This window comes from Centroberyx affinis, unplaced genomic scaffold, assembly GCF_046629955.1.
Source record: "Centroberyx affinis isolate AG114_WGS23_722 - 3 ecotype Tasmania unplaced genomic scaffold, CSIRO-AGI_Caff_v1 ptg006264l_1, whole genome shotgun sequence".
Lineage (NCBI taxonomy): Eukaryota > Metazoa > Chordata > Actinopteri > Beryciformes > Berycidae > Centroberyx > Centroberyx affinis.
Genome location: NW_027283188.1, coordinates 184,130 through 208,421, shown reverse-complemented (window position 1 = coordinate 208,421; position 24,292 = coordinate 184,130). Strand labels below are relative to the sequence as shown.

General features: G+C 43.3%; 1 protein-coding gene across 1 annotated transcript in view; it reads left to right on the top strand.

The window, feature by feature from the left end:
* Positions 1 to 21,600, top strand: part of kirrel3a (kirre like nephrin family adhesion molecule 3a) — a gene marked incomplete at its 5' end in the record, with an annotated part of 73,099 nt that extends 51,499 nt beyond the window's left edge. Inside the window, 10 exons of the mRNA XM_071512418.1 lie at positions 6,254 to 6,402; positions 6,784 to 6,911; positions 7,929 to 8,055; positions 10,765 to 10,865; positions 12,192 to 12,390; positions 13,698 to 13,805; positions 14,907 to 14,975; positions 16,941 to 17,050; positions 17,232 to 17,318; positions 21,124 to 21,600. Of these exons, the coding sequence (XP_071368519.1) occupies positions 6,254 to 6,402; positions 6,784 to 6,911; positions 7,929 to 8,055; positions 10,765 to 10,865; positions 12,192 to 12,390; positions 13,698 to 13,805; positions 14,907 to 14,975; positions 16,941 to 17,050; positions 17,232 to 17,318; positions 21,124 to 21,600 (1,555 nt within the window). The remainder of the gene's footprint in view (positions 1 to 6,253; positions 6,403 to 6,783; positions 6,912 to 7,928; positions 8,056 to 10,764; positions 10,866 to 12,191; positions 12,391 to 13,697; positions 13,806 to 14,906; positions 14,976 to 16,940; positions 17,051 to 17,231; positions 17,319 to 21,123) is intronic.
* Between the last annotated feature and the right edge of the window lie 2,692 nt (positions 21,601 to 24,292).

Here is a 24,292-nt window from a genome sequence, read left to right as displayed (position 1 = left end):
ATTTTGACAAAAACTTGGGAAAATGACGCATCTCAAAACTGCGTTCCAGCGTTTTCAAAAGGCTGCACTCCATGGTTACTTTATTCATTGATGTCTCACATGCAACATCTCAGACACCACTCATCGGATTTTGACAAAACGTGGGGGAATGATGCATCTTATCACTCCGTTTCAGCATTTTCAAAATGACATTGATTAGCCAAAAGATAGTGCTATATCAGTTATTAATTTACCCATGGGTCATGCAAGATATCTCAGACACCACTGGCCAGATTTTGACAAAACGGAAATGATGCATCTGCAAAATTACCCTGATTATCCCAAGGGGGGGCGCTACATCATTTGTCTGTTTGTTAATTTGTTCGATCATCCATGTGTCACACATAATCTCAGTCACCATTTCCTTGATTTTGATGATGATGCATCTCACCACTGCATTCTAGCATTTTCACAATTACACCGATCGGCCTAAGGGCCACTGCTGTGCGTCACTGCTAACATCTTTCATACGGACTTGATTGAAGAGGGAGAGCTAATTTATATGAAGGACAGCAGGCATATATCGTACTTCATGCATACACAGTGATAGAGACTAGAGTTTCTGGTCCTGTCGTTTATGCAGTGTGTGCATGCCTCTAACTCCGTGTCTGTCAGCCTGTATGTGTGCTGCGTCTGTTTGCCCATACATTATTGGTGTCTATGTCCTATCTCTGTATGTTTGTTTGCACACACTCGGGGGTGTTTGGGATGAAAGTACAATGCCGGCTTGAGAGCAGCATCGTGTCAGCAGACAGATAGATACAGGACAGGGGGGGACTATGGGGTGACAATTTATCTCAACAACCCGACACAGACTCCCACACCTCTGGCTGTCTGGCAGGCTCACAGGATGAAGAGATTGGGTGGAGGTGGAGGTGGGGAGGGGGGAGGGAGGGGGGGGGGGGGTTGCAAGTCTGGGAGCCCGACTCATTATTGCCTGTTTGTTTTTCAAAACATTGCGCAGGAAGTGAGCAGGAATGAAGTGATGGATGGAAGGAGGGAAGGCGAAACGGGAACGGAAGAAGAGAACGCGCAGGAGAAGGGGGGGGGGGGGGGGGAGTCGAGAGGACGGATTGAATTGTGAGGAGGCGGGGAGGAAGAAGGGAGGGAGAGAAGAAAGGTAGAGAGAGAGAGAGGAGGAAATGAGCTGGTGTCGCTCGCAAATCAAGTGCCTCCCTATTCCCACGGGGGGAGCCGCGGCGCCTGGCGTCGGCTGCCGCTGTTGCCGTCGAGGGCTTTTTATTTTGAAGCAAAGTTGTCATCTCTGGTTTCTTCATTTGTCACTTTAGCGGCATCTAATGAGAGACTCAGTTGTGCTGGTTAAGCTTGGCCTGTCATCCATTTGATGCGAACACAAGGGCACAGAATCGCTCTGTCTGTTTTTTGGACAAAAACCTGTTTGACTGTTTTGGCACTGGAATCTCCTGGGAGTGTGTGTGTGTGTGTGTGTGTGTGTGTGTGTGTGTGTGTGTGTGTGTGTGTGTGTGTGTGTGTGTGTGTGTGTGGAATTTTGGGCCCATCAGATGTATGGGTACATCCTTTTTATCCACCAATATTGTCCTTTCACAGATGTATCTTGACCAGAATGTACTCTATTGAAACTAGAGAGGTAGCAATGAGATTGACCTTTGAGAAAAAGAACAATTTCATGAAAAGACCCAGATTTACTGTATGAATGTCTTTTATTTCCAGGGTTATGTCTGTAATGATGCTTCAGCTTAGACAGCAGTACATTTCAGAGATGAAAGAGCTCTTTCTGTTGCTTTGTGACACTGATTTGTACGCATCAGTACTGTAACTTCTTAGTGAAAGTTCACCAAACACCATTTTATTTTGTTGAAACGGCATTAAAACCCACTTAAACAGCATCAATAGCCAACATAAAAGCAATATAGATTCCTTTGTTCGAGTTATATGTTAGCGTTTGTCATGTATACACTATTAGCTTTGAATAATTCAGAGGTGACTAGAAGAGGATGGGTATCAGTCTAAAAATGTTGTATCCAGCTTAAAGAGGCAGAGCAAACAAAAGCTCATTTGAATTGAGAATGGCTGATGTTGACAGCGGCAATCCTTTTGCATTTGTCTTCGCCTCCTCCGTGAGTTTTGTTATTGCGACGCTGTTATAGTGGAGACAGCAAACAATTCCTGGATTAATGAGATTCCACCGACTTGCGCTCCACTCAGTGACAGTGTCTTTGGCCACAGTGCTGGCAGATTAATTATTTTTTGGCTGGGATGGAATCTGCAGGTTTCTCGACACGGGAGCGGCCCGTGAATATAGAAATCAATCTCTGCCTTTGGGGGATAAATCATCACAAGATAGTATTTGGCTTTGATCTATGATTTAGATAGATGAGGATTTGTAAAGGGTAATATTGTTTTAGATTCCAGTTGTGTTTTAAGTGAACAGTCATTCAGTCCTCTTCATTCATATTCATTTTTGCCAAGCCATCACTCCCCTAAAATTCATTTTGTTTTTCTCTTAACACTCCACACAACTCATAGTAGTCTCATAGTACTTTGTGAGTATGGTTTTAATAAGATCTATGTCCTAAATGACTGAAAAAAATATTGTGAAAGAGCAGCAAAGAACAACAGCAAACAGTGTTGTTAGCGAGGCTTATGGTTAATTCAGTGTATATATGCACAAGTATTCTGCGACACCATTGTGATCAATCCCCAGCGCATCTTGATCGCCGCGCTATATAGAACAACACGATCTTGCATTAATAATGTTTTGCGCTTCAAAGTGGCTTCAAAGTGTCGAAACGTGATCATATATGGGCGCTTTGAGTCTTGTGTTAGCAAATCTAGCCTTGTTCTGTCATGAGTGGACTGACAAGGGAAATCTTTAACAAATTAGAACAGAACGTATTATAAAATCCATCTAAAATCACAAATTACACAGTTGTAAGTGTAGTTGTAACTGATAAATCCAGAATTATGTATGGTTTGTAGCTGGGCCACAGTGCTGCTCTTTCTCTAGCAGAAGAGATGATCAACCTATCTTTGGATGCAATTCATTCTTCACCATATTGTGTTCCATATTGAAGTTAAGGATGCTATGATAAGCAGCATCTAGAGATATTCCAACCTTGTTGACCTGTGCAACACCAGGTATGGGAATAGACCATCACACCCCGCTAAAGCCTGTGCAGTAGACAGATGGGAGATGAGTGATTGTACTCCATAGATGTATGATAGAAGCCTGAAAAAGTATATACCATCTCTGTCTTCACACTACATATCAGACAATAGGCCTCTAGTCCACTGGCTTCAGGGAACCGGGGTCATATGTGACCTGCCACTGTATATAGAGGCTTACAGAAGTGGTCTTGTGGGATGTAAAGCTGTTTTTTGGCTTGAATTAATTTAACTTGAACTGGTATTCTTAATCTTATTATGGTTGTTGTATTGGAACATGAAACATCTTGACTCACGAGGTGTTCCTCTGTCATGCGATCTGAAAGTTGTAAGGCTAAATGCCGGACCGTCTCCAGCTCATACAAACTCACCTCACTCTTTTGTTAGACATCTCTACTGTAGCCGTTTCTTTCTGATTTCTATGACAACTGCTTTCAAATAGGCTATTATATATTTACACAGCGCCCATACACAGGAATTCCTCATATGCCAGCCATACAGCTTCAAATACGCCTCTATTTTGCGGGCTATGCTTCCAATTCTAATCTTAAAAGAAGGCTTAAGTATTGAATTCCTGTTATGCGCCACATACCTGTGGCTGTGGTTTATAGTGTAGCTTGCATTCTTTTAGTTTTTGCAGCAACTATTTGAAACGTAATGAGTTTTCAGAGAGATTCTATTTTTTCCTGTTCACTATGTGCACCTATTCACTTTAAGAGTTTTGAGTTGTAAATGTAAGGAGTTGTCAGCCTAGGTGTCTATGTTTATGGTATACCAGCAGACTAAAGCATGCTGGCCCACCTTTTGCCCATCAGATGTGGAGCTGACTGGAAGCATTGTTATTTACAGTGCCAATGAACTCATATTTCTCTCCGCCGTCGAAGTACCTGATCCAGAAACGGATCCTTGCGCCGGCTGACATCACCGCCAAGCAGCGATGAGGCAGGGGAGGATGAAGGAGAAAGGAGGAGGCAGAGTCCTGTGGTCTTTTAAGGACACGCACTCATAGTCGGGCATCACAGATCACTGCGTTCTTGACTCCGCCGTTCAAAAGCTACACGGTGAAATGTTACAGAGCAGGGAGTGTTCCCACTCCACGTGTATTTAGAAACCACGGCAAGCGACGATATTAGCAGCAAAGCATGGCCTAATATGCCACAGGCCGTCATTCTCCTGTTCAGAGACAGACAATAACACCAGTGATGAGGCGTCTGGCCTTAAAGCAACTGATGTTGGAGATGATGTGACTGACTTTCATCCATGAAAGACGTTTGCGTTTCACACGTGCCGCACAGGAGGTCGTTCGTGACACACGGACGTCAAAAGGAAGCGCGTTCTTGACAGTCTGCTATAAATCAATAAGAACGACTGATAAAGGCTCGCACGTTAACCCGCCAGTGTCGCCAGGTGGAACAGCGAGCTGACGATAATCAGATCTGTCTCGAAGGCGGCTAGAGATGTCCTTTCAGAGCCGCGGACGTCCAACGCCGCTCACATCAAATGAGCTCAACGCTACGCGGGAGCTCCGTGACGCTCCGTGGCCCTTTTGAAGAAGCCGCAGACAAAATGGGAGTCTGACAAGGTGGTCACCTCTGTTTCTGTCGCTGGATGTGTGTCGGGGGGACACTTTGCGACGCGGTGGCAGACGAACGAGTGACAGGGAGCGGGAAGCGCGTTCAAACAGTGAGAAGTGTCCGGTCAAGTTTTAAAGGAGGGATGGGGTGGGGGGTGGGGGGTATTTTGGCAGCAAAATGACTTTGAGCCTTCCAGTCATCACTCAGGGAAAAAAAAAAAAGAGTCCCTTATGCTCGTTTTGGGCGCATTTCCAGCAGCCAGAAAGAGTCACTGCTTTGTTTCGCTGGCAGTTCTAGAGGATCTAGGGGGTCCGCCCCCCTCTAGAACCACCTCATGTAAGGTGATTGGTCAACTCCAGTGAAGTCAGCTGTCCGACCACATTCTGATTGGCCGGTTACAGAGGTGACAGAGTTTTCACTTTCTTTTTTTTTTTTTACTAACATCCAAGAGTGTAAAACCTATGAAAAACATTACAATATCCATTTCTAAAGACAACCTCCCCCCTTCAAGATATGTAGCACCTTCAGATGGATGCAACACTTGATCCGTGTTTGAAGGCGGATCGGTGCAGGTACGGTAATGAGAAGAGCGCAGGCAGAGAGAGCTGCAAGATGAAGAGAAAATTACAGCAACTCCATCCACGCAGATCAGCATGCCAAGCAATTATAAAGTAAACCTTTCTCTTTCACGAACAACCTTTGGACCAAAGCATACCTGAGATTACATCACAGCGCTCTGAACCACTGGTTGTGATGGAAGGAAGCATGAAGCCACTTCTTTTACTTGGCGAAAAGGGCAGGAAAATACCTGGCTGCTCCTGCCGCATCTCCTCCTGTTGAGTTTACTCGCAACACACAGTGGGGCAAGAAAGGTTTTCGAGACAGATCCTCTACAGGGAGGTCAGAGGTCAGGCTCAGCTACAGAACAGCCGTCCTGGAGTTGGTAGGGATTCAGTGTCTTGCTCAAGGACTCATCAGCAGGGCGGATGCTTGCCGATAATGCAGACTTAAACCCTGTTTCTTCCGCTCAAGGACATTAAGGCCCACTGACAGACCGCGTTGCTGTACTGTAGATAAGATTCTTTCTTGAAACTGTGTGTAGGGCAACCTTTAAAGATGTAGTCAGCTGCACTTTGCTGTTTGCTATTTCTTAACTAGATTCTCCAATAAATGCTTTGTAATCTTGAGAGAAAAACCTGCGTATGTATAAAAGTTACATTTGCAGACCGTGTTGTGTGTTTTTTAAATTGTCAGCTCAAGTTTAATAACAATGTACTAATTTGGGTCTGATACATTAAGTTTGGATTTGTCACAAATTCTGAAAGGATCCACAGAACCCAGAATCTGTAAGAAACATGTTTCCCATTGCATGTTGAGAACACAGCTGGCCCTCAATAAAACACGACTTCGGCTGATTGTCAAAAAATAGAGGCTGCTGGTTCATTTGTCTAACCCACATATGCTTTTTGTCTTGCGATGTGACCCGTATGCAGGTGGGCCAAGGGGGGCAACGTGATCCCAGAGGTGGCGGGCGACACCTACGAGGTGATCGTGGATCACTCCTTCTTCACCGAGCCCGTGTCCTGCGAGGTCACCAACGCCCTGGGCAACACCAACATCAGCAGGAACGTGGACGTCTACTGTGAGCGCTTTCCTCAGACTCGACCAATCAAACACCTGCGCACAGACATGACATATCTGCTGCGTTCATTTCATATCGGAAGATGGCATGTTGTTTAAAATCAACCATAAACCGCAGCAGAAATTGCTTGCTTTTGGCCATTAGAGTTGTATTAGTGTGAATGTAACTGATCATTTTGATTAGGCTGAGGCTGACAAGAAGGCTTTTTTATAGCCAATCCCATACAAAATGAACACAGCTATAGAGTTTAAAGGCACAATTATCCCACGGTACAAAAAAGAAAAGAATGCATCATCCAGATTTCATACTGATCATTTATACACAAACCATATCTGCCATACCATTTTCAAAATCTACTGTCCCTGTGTTGCTGTCTTGCAGTCGGGCCCAGGATGGCAGCAGAGCCCCAGTCCCTGCAGGTGGACCTGGGGTCTGACGCGGTCTTCAACTGCGCGTGGACGGGGAACCCCTCCCTCACCATTGTGTGGATGAAGCGTGGCTCAGGAGTGGTATGCGTCCACTCGTTCAAAAGTTATCCCCCCCGCACCACCGCCTCGACAAAAAAAGGGGCGGATTATAAAACAGATGCAGCGAATTACTTCCCCCATGTATTGCATTACTTTTCAAGATTCGATTCATATCAATTCGCTCTCGGTGTGCTCAGGATAGAAACAAGACAGGACATCAGGTATATATATAGGCTGCTTATACCCCCGTTCAAAACCCATTTCCAGCAATAAATACACAAATCATAAGGCCGGTTACTAGACCTATAGAAGTGCTAATAATGTAAAATTAACAAAATATAATAAAGTGCAAGAGCCAGAAATATTAATTTGTTCAGTTTTTTGTTACATTTGGCTGATATCCTATGAGACGTAACTTGCCTATAATAATCCTAATCATAAGAGTTTTGCATTAGCCTTCCCAAACACGCTATGTTATATTATGCAACTGATGATGCAACGCTAAAATGAAAGGACAATGTTGAAAACATTTGAAAGAGCAGCTCCAATAGTCATGCTGCTCAGCAGACAAACCCAGCTGTCCTTGGACTATCAAAATACGCCATGATAGATTCCCAACAATCTTAATTTCTTGGAAAATAATTAATTCTGTTTGTCGTTTTTCAATTCTGGGGGCCTGTCTCCAATGATGTTTTATTTCAAGGTAGGCTACACAGAGCGTGCACGGCTCTCCCCTGAAGGCTGAAAAAAAACCCAAAAAACACATGAATAAAGCACGCCTAGATGAGAAGGTTCTAATAAAGCGCTCAGGATAAAAAAAAACAAGTTTTCAGCACAGCGCATTCAAAATGTATTCGCTTTGAATGACTTGAAACATACCGATAAAAACATAAAGAAGACAAAACCGAACAGAAATTGACAAAGATTCCTGAGCTTGTCCCTGCTGTGTACTAACATCATTTACACATTTTTTTTTTTTCCCCCCGGCGTTTTCCGCATGCCGCCTAAGTGCCGCTATCCTTTCTGACCTTTTGAATCCGTTTCCCCTTCAACACGTAGGTGCTCAGCAACAAGAACACCCTGACACTGAAGGCGGTGAAGCAGGAGGATGCCGGGAAGTACGTGTGCCGGGCCGTCGTCCCCAGAGTCGGCGCCGGGGAGAAGGAGGTGTCGCTCACCGTGAATGGTAAGCACAGCGGCGTGGGCCCCCCCCCCCCCCCGCGCGCTGAATGCGAATGGGGGGGCCCGCTCTGGTCCACACCGCACTCCGATCCGGACTAAATGTTAAGCAGAGGAAGGAGCCTTTATGAATAACAGATGCTCACTCCGCGGATGACTTCTGATGAGCTGAGGAGGAGGCGGAATTTGGCCTTTCAAATAGTCAGAAAACTGAAAAGGGGGGTATTTTGCCATCAAAATGACTTTGAGCCTTCCAGTCTCCACTCAGGGAAAAAAAAAAAGTCCCTTATGTTGTGTGAATGCCGGTGCAAATCCCAGGTCCGGAAAGTCTGGAAAAAAGAGTTAAAAATGAATTTGATCATTTCCAGGTCTTGAATAGTTTGGGAATTTGAAAAAAAAAAAAGTCTGGAAAAGTATGGAAAATGTTGCGGTTCAGGTCCGATACACACATAATTCTAGCTTTTATTGTTGTTGTAGAGCCACTTTGAGTCCACAGTTTTTGTCGATGTGAAGAATAATGTTCAGATAGAGGGACGCTCTTATTACCCAACTGCTGTCAGCATGCATTATATCAAATACCCACCAAAATCAAATCCAGTCGAGAACATAGGGTCTGGGAAAAATATGGAATTTTAAAATGGAAACTCACATATTCACATATTCTGATATTTGTCGCTGTGAAGAACAATCTTCATCTATACAGTGATATAACTTAGTTAGCAGGGGCAAGATGTCTATCTGCGTAAATCATATTGAACACCAGACAAAATCTTCAAAACAAATCAAGGTCTGGAAAAAGTATGGAATGGAACCCCGAAATCGGATTTTCTTGTTCTCCTTTGAAAAGCTCACTGTTCTACCTGAAAAGTTGTGAAAATGAATAATGTATTGTATCTGTGTTTGAAAGAAGTAGATTTAAAGTAACAATCTGCATCATCTTCATATAAATAAATGTCCATTTTTGCTAGCCAGTTTATGAGAGTTCGGTTCTAAACACGGGTAGCTCGTTCCTGGAAAAATGAAGGAATGAAAAGTTAAAAGACGTCACAGTCCCGCCCACACAGTTTGATTGACAGCTGATCTCTGGGAAGTGCAGTGCAGAGACACCACAGCGATGAGCGCTGAGCAACAAAGATGGGGACAAAAAAAAAAATCAAAAAAAAGAGAAAAGTTAATTCACTAGCTTCAGCAGGTTAGGGCTTAAAATTGTATTAGCTGCCCTACAAATTACTTTTGCAGGCAAAACCGAAAAGGTCAAATGTTATGGAAAGTTAATAATGCATTATTACATTGATTTCTAATGGTCAAATCCCGCTCCCTTATCTCAGCCCCCCGTGATTGCCTGCGAATGTAAAATGAAAAATGATTGCAACCTTTTTGAATTAATCAGTGCATTGCAAACACATGGACAGCTGTTTAGTACAAAGACTCTGCGAGGTCACCGGGTCGACAGCCAACATTTTGACAAGCTCCTCGGTAGCAGCTCACTTTCTGCAGGCAGGGAGGGTACCACAGCATTCACTGCACTTCTCAAACTAAAAAATTAGGAGTATTTTTCTAAAGATGGACCGCAGTGGAATTAAAACGTGTCAAACCATTCTGCAGGAATTAAGTTTCAAATGCTACTGGCTATGTTTCCTTGTCAAAAGTCTCCTCAAGTCCCAGCGAAGCACTTTAGGTGGAATAAAGAACTGGAGGCTCGCAGGTTAGCCCAGCCGAGCCTGTAAAATCCATTTCGGGTCCCGGGGGGGCTGTCACAGGAGCCAAATGTCAGAGTCTCAATCTCACCCGAACAGCGGTGGTAGGGAAACTCGCTGAGGGTGACGGGCATGGAAACAATGTCGATTCTAAAAAACCTCTGATCTGCTCCTGGACCCCCTACTACCCCTCTTTCTCCTGTCCTTTTAGGCTTCTGTCCATTCATCACCTCCCTCCTTCATATGCAAAACTCCCACCTAACCAATGATCTAATGGGAAATAAACCGCTCATTATTGAATAGATAGTTGATGGCCTGCACTACATTGAAAACCTGTAAAAAAAAAAAATTAAGTTGAGATGACAAGAAAATACGTGTTCCCATCCCTTCAAAGCGTTTTCCAAAGCTGTTTTAATATGAAATTTTACCATGCCATAGTATCACATTGTGAAAATGTGGTTCTGGGTTTGGGTTGCCTCTATTCATCGGATGCTTTCTGGGAAAAAAGTGAATTCTGATCATCACAAGGCAAAAGAACCACTAATAGAAACCAAAATCAATGATATTTTCAGTAAAGAAAAGCATTAATTCATGCTTTTTCCCCTCCTTCACTGACCCTATACCTTCATATAACTTACAATGCATCACTTTGATACTGCTTAGTAAGATGTATACTATAAATTTAGATCATAAAGATTTATATCGGCCTATAAAAGGTGTGTGAACTCTATTCTGTAAATAAAAAGATGGATATATTGAGTTTAGGTAGGTTCATCCCCGCATCTACCCCAGCAAAAGCAATTAAAATCAGCGAATGAATAATGTCACCGAGTTTTACTTTTTTTTTTTTTTTTTTTTACTGTAAATATGATGTGAGTGTGCCTCTGCCCTTGGCTCTGCCCCTCCCTGGAGCAGTTAATGCATGCGCTGTGATCACCAGGAAGATGTATGGCCAAGTTTTTTTTTTTTTTTTTTTATTGTGATGATTGAGTGTTTCTGCCTTGGCTGTGCCTCCACAGGTCCTCCCACTATCTCCAGCACCCAGACCCAGCAGGCGCTCTACGGGGAGAAGGGTCAGATCAAGTGCTTCATCCGCAGCACCCCGCCCCCCGACCGCATCGTGAGTCGCCGCACCCCTCCGCTGCCTCTCACTCATTCATTTTCAGCGTGCGAGAGAGAGAGTCCAAATAAAAGTCCCTGTTCTAGGAAGGAAGAATCAGGAGAGGACATGATTGTCACAGATCAACATAGCCCATCATACCCTTTAACTCTCATGTTTAAAATGTAAAAAATGTAATGTAATAAATGATGGATAATGGAATAATTGGTCAAAATGTACTGGAATGTCACTCTAAATGGGTTGAAAATGTAATAAAACCTGTTCATGTAATAAATAGCCAGATAACATAATAATAGCTTCAGACTGATATTGCAATAATGAAACAAGAGCCCCCTTTTTGTAATGCAAACAAACGCCATGTAATGTAATAATGTATTACATTATCAAGAAATATCAGTCTAATGATGTTATTACAATATCCAACAATTACATGAACAGGTTTTATTACATTTTTGACTCATTTAGAGTAACACTTTATTACATTATCAGTTTCTACAAGCCTTAAAATGCATGGTGAGCTCATATTCAACTGTCAAGCAGTAGTGGAGTACCAGTGTTTTAATTGGGGGAGTCATACTGCACAACATACATTAGGATTTAGCTTTTCAATGAAACTTAAAATATATCAACTCAACTTAAAATTACATGGCAGCCAAGTGACTATTTTTTATGTTGAAGCAGCTTCCAGTTCTTTACAGTAGTGAGTGGCAAAGGAGCTGAAGTGTGGGACTAATAGGGGTAACCAGGCTCTGTCCAACAGCTAGAACACCATTTAAAGCACAGAAACATGAGCCATTGATAATTACACTGTCAGTCAACCCCAGAGTCTGGCCAATAGCTATTAAAATTTGGTAACATGAACCGATAGGTTGAAGAAATTTAAGTTCATATATTGATAACACCTAGAAAATTTAAATATGGCTACACAGGAGCAAAAAAAGTGCCTCTTGAGAAGAAAAAGGTCATTTAATTTAATTTGCACTGCGCTAGATGACACTGAAGAAGTGTTCAGCAAATGCCATTGAACTCTGTGGTAACACTTTGCTTGCAGTGGTGCTCATAAGGCATCATTAGTGCATTAAAAGCACATTGTGCAAGAAATTATTATAGTCAGTGTATTAAAAAAAGGGAAGGGGAAAGTTAATTATTTATGGTGCAACTGTATAGTGAATGACATGAAATGAAATTGAATGTAACTTTCCGATGTTTGCCTGATAATTAAGAAAAGAGATGAGTATTGGATTGACAGTCTGTTTGGAACGCATCACAGTGCACTTCCAAGTCAAGTAGTCAAGTGTTAACCCTCCCATGCTCCCCGCCCCTCAGGCCTGGTCCTGGAAGGAGACGGTCCTGGAGTCCGGGACGTCCGGCCGCTACACGGTGGAGACGGTCAGCACGGAGGAGGGGGTCATCTCCACGCTGACCATGAGCAACATCGTCCCCGCCGACTTCCAGACCATCTACAACTGCACCGCCTGGAACAGCTTCGGCTCCGACACCGAGATCATACGCCTCAAGGAGCAAGGTGAGCACACTGACAGGAGACACCCTCTGTTTATGTTAGAGGAGTTATAGGTCTTCTGGGCAGGCAGCGACTGTGTGTGTGTGTGTGTGTGTGTGTGTGTGTGTGCCTGTAGCCATGAGAAATGCAATCATATGTTGGGCACGTCTCGATAACTTGATCAATCTTCATTAAGGTTCGACCGGTTTTTCAAAGCCGATTCTGACACCCATGTTTTTGGATTGAAGCTGCCAATAGCCAATATTTTGTGCCGATATTCAGTATCTTTAAAATTTATTCCAAAACTTTACAGGTATTTAGTGCTTTCCCCATAAATGTATCCTTGTCAGAGTGGAAAAAGCATCTGAAACAGCATTTAGACCACTTGCCATAGACAACCAGTGTAATACTGATCACTAACAAGTTACATCATATCCATCATATCAGAGATAGACCACACTGACTGTCCAATTTTTAATAAAAGGCCCATATCTGTGCCATATATCGGCCAGCCGTCTAACCCTAATCCTCAGTGTTTATGTCCACCTGTTACTCACTGTATTGATGCAGGATATAAATAAGCCTGTGTGCGGTGGGGCGAGAGACAAAGGGCGACTGGATGAGATAAAAGGAAAGAGAGAGAAGAGAGGTTAATTCCTGGAGGTAATGTATCTTTTACCTGGGAGAGTTTAAGAATATTGCGGAGATAACTGGCGGCGCGGGGGCAGCGACTCCGTGATAAGCCTCTTTACTCTGGGAAAGGTCATCCAGCTCCATCTGTGAAACTCTCACGCTCTGCAGCTAGGTGCGATCGCACTTTCCAATTGCGATCTCACTTGCATACGAGTCTTCTGATATTCTTCTTCTCCTCTGTTATTGATAAGGAAGCTCCAAACTATTGCGCTTTCGACATTTAGCGATCGAATTCTAGCAACGGATCAAATTGTTTTTTTTCCCGGCATCGCTTCCGAATCTCGACCCCGACCAAAGAGGGTCGAGCTCTAACTCGCATCTTTTTAAAACGCCGCACTTGAATTATATTTCCTGACAAGCCTGTCAAACCCACTTAAGGATACACAATTTCCAGCTGGAGGCCTTCCAGGGCTCCTATCATGATACCCGTGGAATGATATCAAGAAAAAGCTTGGCAGGGGCCCGCGTGTTGATGGTAATGGTTCTTAGTCTGTAAAGAGTAAACACGAGCCTCATAAATAATGAAAGAAATTATGTTTGTGTGAGCGTGTGTGTGTGTGTGAAATAGCAGAAAAAAGGAGGGAGTAGCAAAAGCGGACTCCCTCTGAAACGTTTCCCCCCCCCCTGTGTTTCCTCAGAGACGCTGCGGCTGGCTGTCATCATCGGCGTGGCGGTGGGGGCCTTCCTCGCCCTCACCGTGCTCATGGGGACTTTGGGCGCCTTCTGCTGCGCCCGATTCCAGAGAAGTAAGATCCCGCCGAGTTTAAGGCTCTGGGCCAGGCAAAAGAGAAGAGTGTTTTTTTTTTTTTTTCCATACTGTAGTAGTGTTTCGGTAAATGAGTTTTTACTGTTTAGTCACGTTATTCATATATTCAAGGTGGGAAATCCTACCCGGAAGACAGCAAAGCTAATGCAAACTCAACTGAAACCCGCTTGTTTCAACATGGGAGAATGTCTTCTTTGCCACCCAGTGCTTCCTTAATAAAGACATTGTACCTTTTATGCATACAGCCTGAAAATGCATACATAATGTGACGTGGCCATGATAAAAATCCATGGCGGATTTGCATAATCAATTTCGTCAAACAAGTCGACTAATTGTTGCAGCCCTCGTCCAAATCAAAGGTTACAGCAACTAGACTGAAGGGAACATCCATGATGTTGATCCATAGCGTTAGCTAATGTTAGCAGGCAGCTGCTTCATGCTGTTAACGTCATAATTATCTCCAAACCAACTGGGCTGAATTCTTAGTAACTGTCAGTATGAACAGTCTTTCTCGTTCTCATCAGTATGCTAACGTTATGTTTCATATTCTTGTGTTTCTTTGACACTCAAGCTATTTAGATTAGCTTTGTCTGTTAACCTTTTAGCTAGTTAAAACTATGCGTTGGCTACAAATAACACAATTCGACATAGTTGGCTTGAAGATAAATGTAGCATAATATATAATGAAGTGGCTGACTGCTAACATTAGCTAATGTTATGGATCAACAGCATGAATTTTCCTTCAGTCCAGTCTAGCCTTTTATTTGGACCTTCGTGAGCAATTTGGCCTCCAGCTCTGCTCGTCTCTTGAGGATTTCAAAGGATAACTGTGGTGTGTATTTTTACACTTGATGTCCAAAGACCGATTGAGTTTGCCATTGTTGCATCACTGTCTTCAGGGCAGGGCTTCCCACCCTGCGTGTGACATAAATCACTATGAAATGTGCTGTTACGCAGAGGTTGGTGGTCTAGTAGCTCTTACATGACACCCTGCCATTGGAGTAGAATGGGAAAATTAGACAGATTTTGTGTTAGAGATAGTTGCTGTTAACTGCTTTTTTTTTTTTGCTGCTTTCCACAGAGGATGTCCATCTGGTCATGTCGTCCTTGCCGGTGTCCCTTTCGCGACAGAGAGATATAAAAACAGAAAGTAAGGCCCTTCACAAATAATCATTAGTCATTTTACTCAGCACACAGCATTGCATCCATTATACTATCATCAGTGTTGGTGATTCATTTTGCTGCCTTTGTCCCCTCTATAGCACCTTAACACCATAGCATCCCTTACATACCTAATTTGCCCACAGGGAATAATCTCAATGCTTACAGTACTTCTGCTTTTGGTAAAGTACGCCTACGATAAATACATGCAATTGTGACAAAGATAAAAATTCTACCATGAGATCAAATGGCATGTAAATCACCTATAATAGATCAAGTTTGGTTGTGAAATAGTGAAACCTGTCGGATACAAAAACACGTTAGACAAAGGTGGCAACATGTACTGTCATCACCTTTAGATGTAGTAATCAAAGTATTGTCCCCTCCAATATGGCGAGCATCACTTTGAATTAGGAATTATATCCCGAACATTTGTTCTATTGTGTTCATGACTGTATTCAGCCGGGGCTATAAAGCTAGATTTGAGTGTGGTGCTGTTGCAAGCATTGTTATCGTGGTATATTTGATAGACAGTGATTACAATTATGCATTCAACTGTGCCTAAATACTGTATATTGTGGTTAGGCCGATACGCTGAATGAGACACAAAAGAAAAAGTTTCACAGGAAAATCTCCATTTCAGACATTTAATTAGTGGTTATTTGTGGTATGAATTAATGGCCTTTTCAATTTTTTATTTTTCTGTAATGAAATATTATTTATTAAACAGCCAGGGCAACTACTGGGAGAGGCCCGAGGCAATTAGGTTGTTGATCTCTCTTGCATAGTTGAAACATATAATGAGACCACTTATGGAGTAAATACTTGATGGCCGATCTTGTCCGAGTGAAAAAACTGATAACTCTGGGCATTATTCTGGATTGAATAAAATATAATCAGACAACAGAGACATTGCCAGGCTGCCCACAATGACTGGGGTCAGTCCTCGCTGTTTAAATCACACATGCAATGCTACTACTGTTGATGACTGGTTGTACTGGAGTGTACAACCAGTCAGAAAATAAGTTGGAGAACACCAAAACTTAACAAACACCAGGACTAAATGAAGGATGGGATCTCAATTATTTCTCCAGAAAATGTTCAAATATTGACTTATCCATACCAGACCTATAAAACCATGAGCCAGCTTTACTGCAGTGTAAGGGATAATACCTTGTGAGATGGTCGTGAAACAGTTAAATGAATGATATGGAGGCAAAGATTAAAACCTTTAAAGCACACCCCAGATGTTATTAAAAATATAGTGTTCATTCATCTGTTCTCAGATATAATGTTATTTGGGCTTTGTTTGGCTGCTTAAACTTCAGGAAAAGTAGTTGCTTTGCAACTTCATGATACCGCTCTAACCTCCCTACCTGTTGTTTTACCCCGGACATCCAGTGCTTGGAGAGCACTCCCAGACTGATAATGTTTTTCTAGTCTTTTAATAAAAAACTTCAGTACTCTATAGAGAGTTTCAAAAAGTTAGTAAATAGTTACACTCATGGAATACTTTGCCAAAAGGAAAGAGAAGAGGAGCTGCAGTAGGCGTAGGATCTCCTGCTGCCTCTATGAGCAAAAGACAACTAATCACTGGCAGGCCGGGCCATTTTATATTCATACTCTTAGCCCAGGCACGCGCAGCTGCATTATTAGATTGCAGATACTGATCAATATAGCACCCTGAGATTATGGGACAAGTGAGCGGGACAAAGATGGGATTTATTCAAGCGCTCAGTGAGCAAGCTAAGGCCACTCCAAAATAGATTGCAGGGAGTTTTTGCGTATGCGTTGCACTCATCACGCTCGTCGCGGTAAGATCTGAGGGAAGCTGTGGCTTTTGAAGCGGCCATGAGGGCATTAGCAGGGGGATACGGTGTGATACAGGGCCAACGACGTTATCAGCCGTTGCCAATCAGTGGCATCACTCTCTCTCTCTCTCTCTCTCTTTTAGATCTCAAAGGAGTGGTCTCAGCAAAAAACGACATCCGGGTGGAGATTGTTCACAAGGATCACAATGCAGCACGGGAGAGCGAGGAGCACACCACCATCAAGCAGATGATGGTGAGTGAATGCACTTTGACACAGACTTTCGTCATCAGCCAGTAGATGTTTGACAAATCAAAGCATGTTTTCTCATTGAGGTTTGGCACCCACACGACCGTCTTTGGTTCTCGCACTCTTTTAACATCTACCAATGACCTAATGAAGACCCTGGGTAACGTTTTTTTGCTGTGTGATCCAGATTGACCGCGGCGAGTTCCAGCAGGAGCCTGTGCTGAAGCAGCTGGAGGTGCTCCAGGAGGAGGAGAAGGAGTTCCAGCACATCAAGGTGGGGGCGAAGGAGAGGAACATCCAGGGCAAATAGCAAACACTGGGAGGGTGGGGTTTCGGGGACCCAGGAGGGAACAGCGTGGCTCAAATTCAGAGAGCCCGTTTCCCCCATTTCGTTCGCAAGAGCAAAACACAGTGGCATGCTTCAATAAGAAATTTATGCATATCAGGCTAGAGCGTAAACACAACCCCTGTTTAAGTCCTGTGGGAGCCAGTAGGAGTACATAAGCCTCGCAGAAGTGACAGCGCAACCGGGCTGTTCTCACATCACAGCAGGTTTCTGAGGCCTGTTCAGTCAAGTTATGCTGGGAAATTCAAATCTTTGGAGTCATTTCAGCTAATTTAATTTTCACTGTTTTCAAGAGCCATTTGTCACCAGTAATTCATTGCCACTGAAATGTACCATTTACTAAACAGCATCCAAGGAAGACTTTAGGGATAGCTGGTAGAATTCCAAGCACTTTCCGCCGTTTGCACCCATTATTCAGTTCACTGCTATAGTACTTCACTCTAAACAATTTTACACAAACCGGTCACATGTAATGGTAAAGTAAGGCTCGAAGCACAAGTGTCAAAAACATGTTATTGTTCAAATGAGGAGTAGGTGATTGGTCCATATTCTCCCTGTCCAAAGAAATCTCAAATTCAATTGTCTTAAGAGGCTGCAGGTTGGGACCTGCACACAGCAGAGGTAGACAGAGATTAATGGTTGTTTCTCCCTAGTAATTTTCCTACTGAACTCTTTGGGAAAATTAGTCGGGAGAGATAACCATTAAGGTTATTTATGTCTATATTTCTTCATTAGCTCTGTAGCGGAGCGTGATGATTTAAGTCCGGTTTGATAAGTCAGACCCTCATTACACTCATTTAGTCAACCATGTACTCGGCGCTGGCTCTGAGTGATTTAGCGTAGTCACATCAGAATCCTCGCGAAGAAGCGCTCCAGCCAGTTTATTAGGGACGAGACCGGAGCTAATGAAGTTGTCTGGGACGAGCCCGGGCCACGGCACCGTAATGCTGCGCCGCGTCGCACCCGCTTGCTTGTCAGATTCCTGACATTCTTCTTCAAACACCCCCCACCCCCCCTCTAGTAATTGTCATGCACGGAGAGCCCAGAAAGGCCAGCCGCTGCACACCGGCTTTTCGCAATTACAATCACGCTCACACTCCCCAAGTTGCTTAGGTCACTCGTTTTGCCCGTTTTAACATTCAATCAAACAGTAACCCAATCCCTAAATGTCCATCTGGCTGCTTTATATACCAAACCGTGGGCCAAGTGACTCTCTCATCATCGGAGCAATCCATTTACTTGAATGAGGTGGTATACCTAATTAACTGGCGTCTGAGTACATTTACAAACCACTTTTGAAATGAAGCCCAGCAATACACTTTGGTTCTCCCCCCCTCCGTCTCTGAGAGACGGAGATAGAGGTTAGACGAGGCTAATGTTCGCAGTCATTTTAAAATCCGCAGGGTAGCTGCTATTTGTAAAAGCCATTGGCATCGGTCCATAATCCAAGTTTCACCTCTAATTGCTATACAAGCCACAATCCTGTCCTCATCTATCCATGTTTTACTTCACTGCATCCTATTTTTTCCATTCATTTCACCATTGGAAGTTGTCTGTGTCACGTAGGCGGGCGTCGAATTCTGCACCACGCCGCCATACCTACTCACGCCACAGGGCAGCGCGGTGTTACGAAACGTAGCGCATCCCTAGAGAAATCAGAACGTCTAACCGCTAAGCCATGGGCCGATGCCAAAATGCAGAAATAGACATCGGCACAGAAAGCCGCGGAATGCCGGAATCATTAGGAACTGACCGGACGCGCAGTTTTGGCTTAGATTTATGTAAAGGAGACATTTAGTCCTCTGAGACATTCGGCTTCTGCGGTTGCGGAGTCGGAGCGAGCCTGTGAAGCCCGTGACACGGGGTCGCCGGCGGGTCGAGCGAGGGTTACGCTGCAACGGCGGAGCTGAACAGAGTTATTTTTAAAGGCTGCACTGTTTTCCCAAGCGCCGTTCCCTAACTCCATCGTTTTGCGGGCAACTTTTAAAATTCACTCCATTCACTAACTGAAGAGGGAAAGGAATAAGGAACTAACATTTTCCTGTTATTTCTTTTTTTCTTTACTTTCTCTTTAAAAGAGGCTTTTTTCTTGTAATAGAGGTGCAATTTAGCAATAGATGTAGCAATTAGAGCTTCAGACAAGGCTATTCAGCCAAAGATAGGTAGCCTCCTTCTCAAGTTCATGTAAACAGTTTTCATGTCCTGATGCCGGAGCCACGTATGTTTTAGTGCCATTATTCTACTTTGAATAGACCACTCTCCCTCTAATCATTGTTTATTCTACTTTTGAATTCAGTACAGTTTAAAGAAAGTGCAAGGAACAGGGATTGAATGTCTATAAGATACAGAAAGAGAATGTTTGTTTTTTGTTTCCAAAGCAGGTGGACCGCTTCTCGATTCAGTCTAATTTCCTCCCTGATAATAGCGTTCTTTTTTACTGAAAGTGAAGGTTGCCGTTTCAGTCTCTTTAGCCCATTTACAAATTCATTCGCAGTATTGGAAATTGACATTTCTATAATGTTTTGTGCGCCTGAAAGGAAGATTACATTCATGGTGACAAAGGGATGTATACAGGAGAATACAGGAGAATTCTGTGTTACACCTACATACTGTATAGGGCAAGAATATGTATCGTAATTCTTTCAACATTCAATAATGCAACTGTCTTTTTGGATACATAAAGTCTGACTTTCTGTCAGGAGGCTTTCTGTTCATTCTTGTTCTGTTCAGTCTTTTGAGCCCTTGAGCTCTCGCTTTTTTTTTTCTTCCTTTCCGCGATGTGGATCTTCTCCATCTCCAAGGTCAAATGTGTCACGCACTAATATGTCCTCCTAGACATTTCTCACTATTCCACCCGATAATATGATTCCTTTCTATCATACGATCCCTATTACAGTTTTTTTTTTCTTTTCTCTTCTTTTTTTGCAGTAGCCCCCAGCCACAAATGAATATAATCTACAGCCGTGACAGCAAAATTTTGCGGGTTTCTTCCCCCTCTTTTTTTTGAATGGCAGCAGGCATTGACTTGAACAGTTTATTTCAATGGCAATAACAAAGAGAGAGAGAGTGGGGAGAAGAGAGAGAAAATAACAGAAAATACGACGGGACAGAAAATAAATGTATCAACAATCCTGCAGTATATATGCTGCACAAATAGTGGATATTGCAGATCATTAATTAACAGAATGGGCTTTCTGAGTCACAGGCAGATGACTCACACCACTAAAGCATGTTATCTGCTTTTTCATGTTGCACAAATTAGCCTGTTTATTAATTTCTCATATTCATCATCCCATTTTCTAATTAACGGCAGCTTGTCTACTTTTTGACCTTCAAGGGGGGAATGTGAGAAAATGTACAGACAGCCGCACGACTTTACAGTTCCATGTTTTCAGGTTTCAGAAATAGCTTTAGCTACACGAGGAATGATTTACTGTGAAGACTCAAACAGAAACTACTGTGCAAAAGTCTTAGGCACCCAAGATTTTTTATACAAATTTTGTCCTTGATGATTATTTATTTGTTTTCTGCATTGGTGTGTCTGTAGACTGCTCTTATTCTCGTTTTTATTTCATTATTCTTGAAAGCATCTTCGCTATACAGATTTTTTTTTTTACAAGACTTTTGCACAGTGCTGTAGTTCCATTTTTGCTCACGCTTGTCTCTTCGCGACTCTTCTAAATAACGTGTCTTTTTTTTTTTTGCTTCTGCCGCATGTGTTCGCACATCCCAGGACCCCACCAACGGCTACTACAGCGTCAACACCTTCAACGAGCACCACGCCACCCCCACCATGTCCCTGGCCACCAGCCAGACCGCCGACGTCGTCCGGAGCCCGCCCAGCGGCACCATGACCATGGGCAAGCAGCGGGTCCCCACCGGCATGTCCTTCACCAACATCTACAACACCCTCGGCGCCGGCCCCAACCGCCTGTACGACTACAGCCAGCGCTTCGTGCTGGGCATGGGCAGCAGCTCCATCGAACTGTGCGAGCGGGAGTTCCAGCGGAGCTCGCTCAGCGACTCCAGCTCCTTCATCGACACGCAGTGCGACAGCAGCGTCAGCAGCTACAGCAAGCAGGACGGCTACGTGCAGTTCGACAAGGACAGCAAGACCTCGGCCTCGTCCTCCTCCCACTACTCCCAGTCCTCGTCCCAGAACTCGGACCTTACCAGGCCTCTGCAGAAACGCATGCAGACCCACGTCTAACGCCTGGCCCGGGGGAGAGCGGAGCGGGAAAGGGATGTTTCAAGGAAGCGTCTCGCCTACCTGGGGGAGATGTTTTTTTTTTTTTTTTTAAATCTGCGTTCGGGTTGGTATTCCGACAGAGGGACGTGACACGGTTCGCGGATGCCAACTTCTGAAGCTACACGCGCTGACGAAACAGCCGGAATCAAAAAGCAACACCATAATCATGAGAGCCAACTTGAAAAAGGAAAAAAAAAAAAAAAAAACGAAATTCATGACAATCATTTGTCTGCTTTCTCCACTCATGAATTGACGACGAACACAGTGATTTGCTGCTGTAACCCATTTTGTTTCACTTCGCGGGCTGCCTTGACATTATGCACCTCTAGGTGCCAAATTATGGTTATAAGAAGATAAAACTTGTAAAAAAAATAACAAGCAGCTTTTTTTTTTTTTTATCATCGAGAAAACTCTGGGTGCTCTGTGCTCAGCTGCCCTTCTGGCATTTGAAGCACAGAGGGTATTGTTAAAAAACTGACGATGGCTTTTCTTGTACCTAATAAAGAAGCGGGAGAGGAGTATTGAAGCCTTGGAGGGAACAATGATGTGAGCTGGCACAGCAAGAAGCTCTACTAGATGTCACTCATTACCTGTAGATCTGTTACCACCACACCTTGGCAACTTTTAATGCTCGCTGGATTACAAATTGGGGTCTCTTTCTTGTACAATGTGCTGTATTTTGTTTTTCTTCTTTACTGGCTATTTTTCTTTTTTACTTTGTGAGAGATTCGTTTTTTTTTTTGCCTTTTGCTGTATGCCCCGTGAAGGTTCATAATGAACCGGCAGATCACCAGTGAATGCATGGAGAAGCGGATGTGCCATCTTGTGCATCACACACAAGGTCGACATTGGGATGCTCTTGTTCAAGTCCACCTGCCGCTCCTTGAGGTATTATTTTAGGTCCCCCCCCCCCCCCCGAACGGACCTGATGATGTTTACAAGTGCAGCGTGCGGGTGCGGGTATCGAGATCTGTACTTTTCCCATTTAATGTGAGACACTTGCAGCTTGCGTGTGTGTGTGTGTGTGTGTGTGTGTACTGTATCTCTGGGAAGCACTTTTCCAGCTGCCAGAGCGGTTTCTCATTTCCATACTTGGCTGATATCGTGTTGTTTACACTAGAGCTCTGTAAAACCCAGCATTTTGTGTACTGTGATTTGACTACTGAATGACAAGGGGTGAAGATGAAGTAAGGTTCTCGCCGTCTGACACTTCCGATCTTCCGGTGACTTTCATGCCCACTGTTTTAAGTGAGCCGAAGTGCTAGAGCTAGAGACAAAATGCTATAATTAGTTTGAAGCCTGACAATTAGATTGCTGCACTCAAGAACAATGACTGAAAAGGATGAACAAACACGTGTGCTTCGAGTATAATCAGTTGGAGTACTACTATGAGGAAATTAAGATAAGCCTATCTGGAATGATTATGAGTGCCTGGGCTGTTTCAATAGGCCATCAGTCAAAGCAGCTATACAATAAAGTCATGCTACAACAAGCAAGTAGGATCCAAAGGGCAATCAGCCAATACAAATGGCAGACAGACTCCGGCATGGCGCCATTGAGTAAGAGGAATAACATGGCTAACGATCGCTAGTGAGGGATTAAAAGGGTGTGAAGAAAGCACAAAGTGGTACATTGCATAGCTACTCATGTTCTACAACTGAATATAACTGAATAGCATGGGTTGATGTACTGTCATAACTAAGCACTTACAGATGTATTAGGCTCACTCTTACTGTGTAATAAAAATTGAATCTCATCACTTGTCACGTTCGACAATCCTACCTTACTTTTTGGGATTTCTGTTGTGAACATGCATTACTGTACAGAAGGAAAGATTTTGTGCCAACATCGTGTTTTGATTAAAGAAAACTACAATATACCTCAATACCAGCTGATTACAAGAACTTTTTTTTCCCCTCTATGATGAAAGTCACAGATTTCCGAGTTGATTTGGGAATTAGAAACCTAAATGAGAAAAAGTGAATTCATGTATATTTTGTGATTTTAGATTTTTCTCTATGATGAAAGTCACAGATTTCTAAGTTGATTTGATTTGACTTATGGGAATTAGAAACCTATATGATAAAAAGACAATCCATGTATGTTTGAGGATTTTAGATTTTTCACTATGATGTAAGTCACAGATTTCAGATTGGACTTGATTTGACTTGCTTTGGGAATTAGAAACCTACAACATAAAAAGACAATTCATGTATATTTGATGCTGCCAAAGGTAAGCACCATTGTGGTTGTCGACGGAAATAACTTGACATCCAACACATAACACAATAAAAACACAATCAAAAGATCATAAGATTAAGACCTGGAACTAGCTAAATTCTTCTCAATTTGGTCCAAAGCAACGTTCTCACTTCCTTTGGTGGGACAGTGTTCAATTTCCACAAACTGATCCCAGAGAAGCAAAATGAGCTTTTCACACTGGGAGTTATGCTTGACTTGAAGCTTGCATGGGGATTGCAGTCATGTCGACTACGAAGCGGAGTAATCTGAGCTTTCCTCTTGCCTCATTTTCAAAATTGCTTCAGCAAGCTCTTCACGAAACACAGAGTTCTCTTCCACAAAGCACCGGTGACGTCGGAGTCTTTGTTTACACGCCGGTTCGACTTCCAGCTCGCACCATCCTGAAATTTTG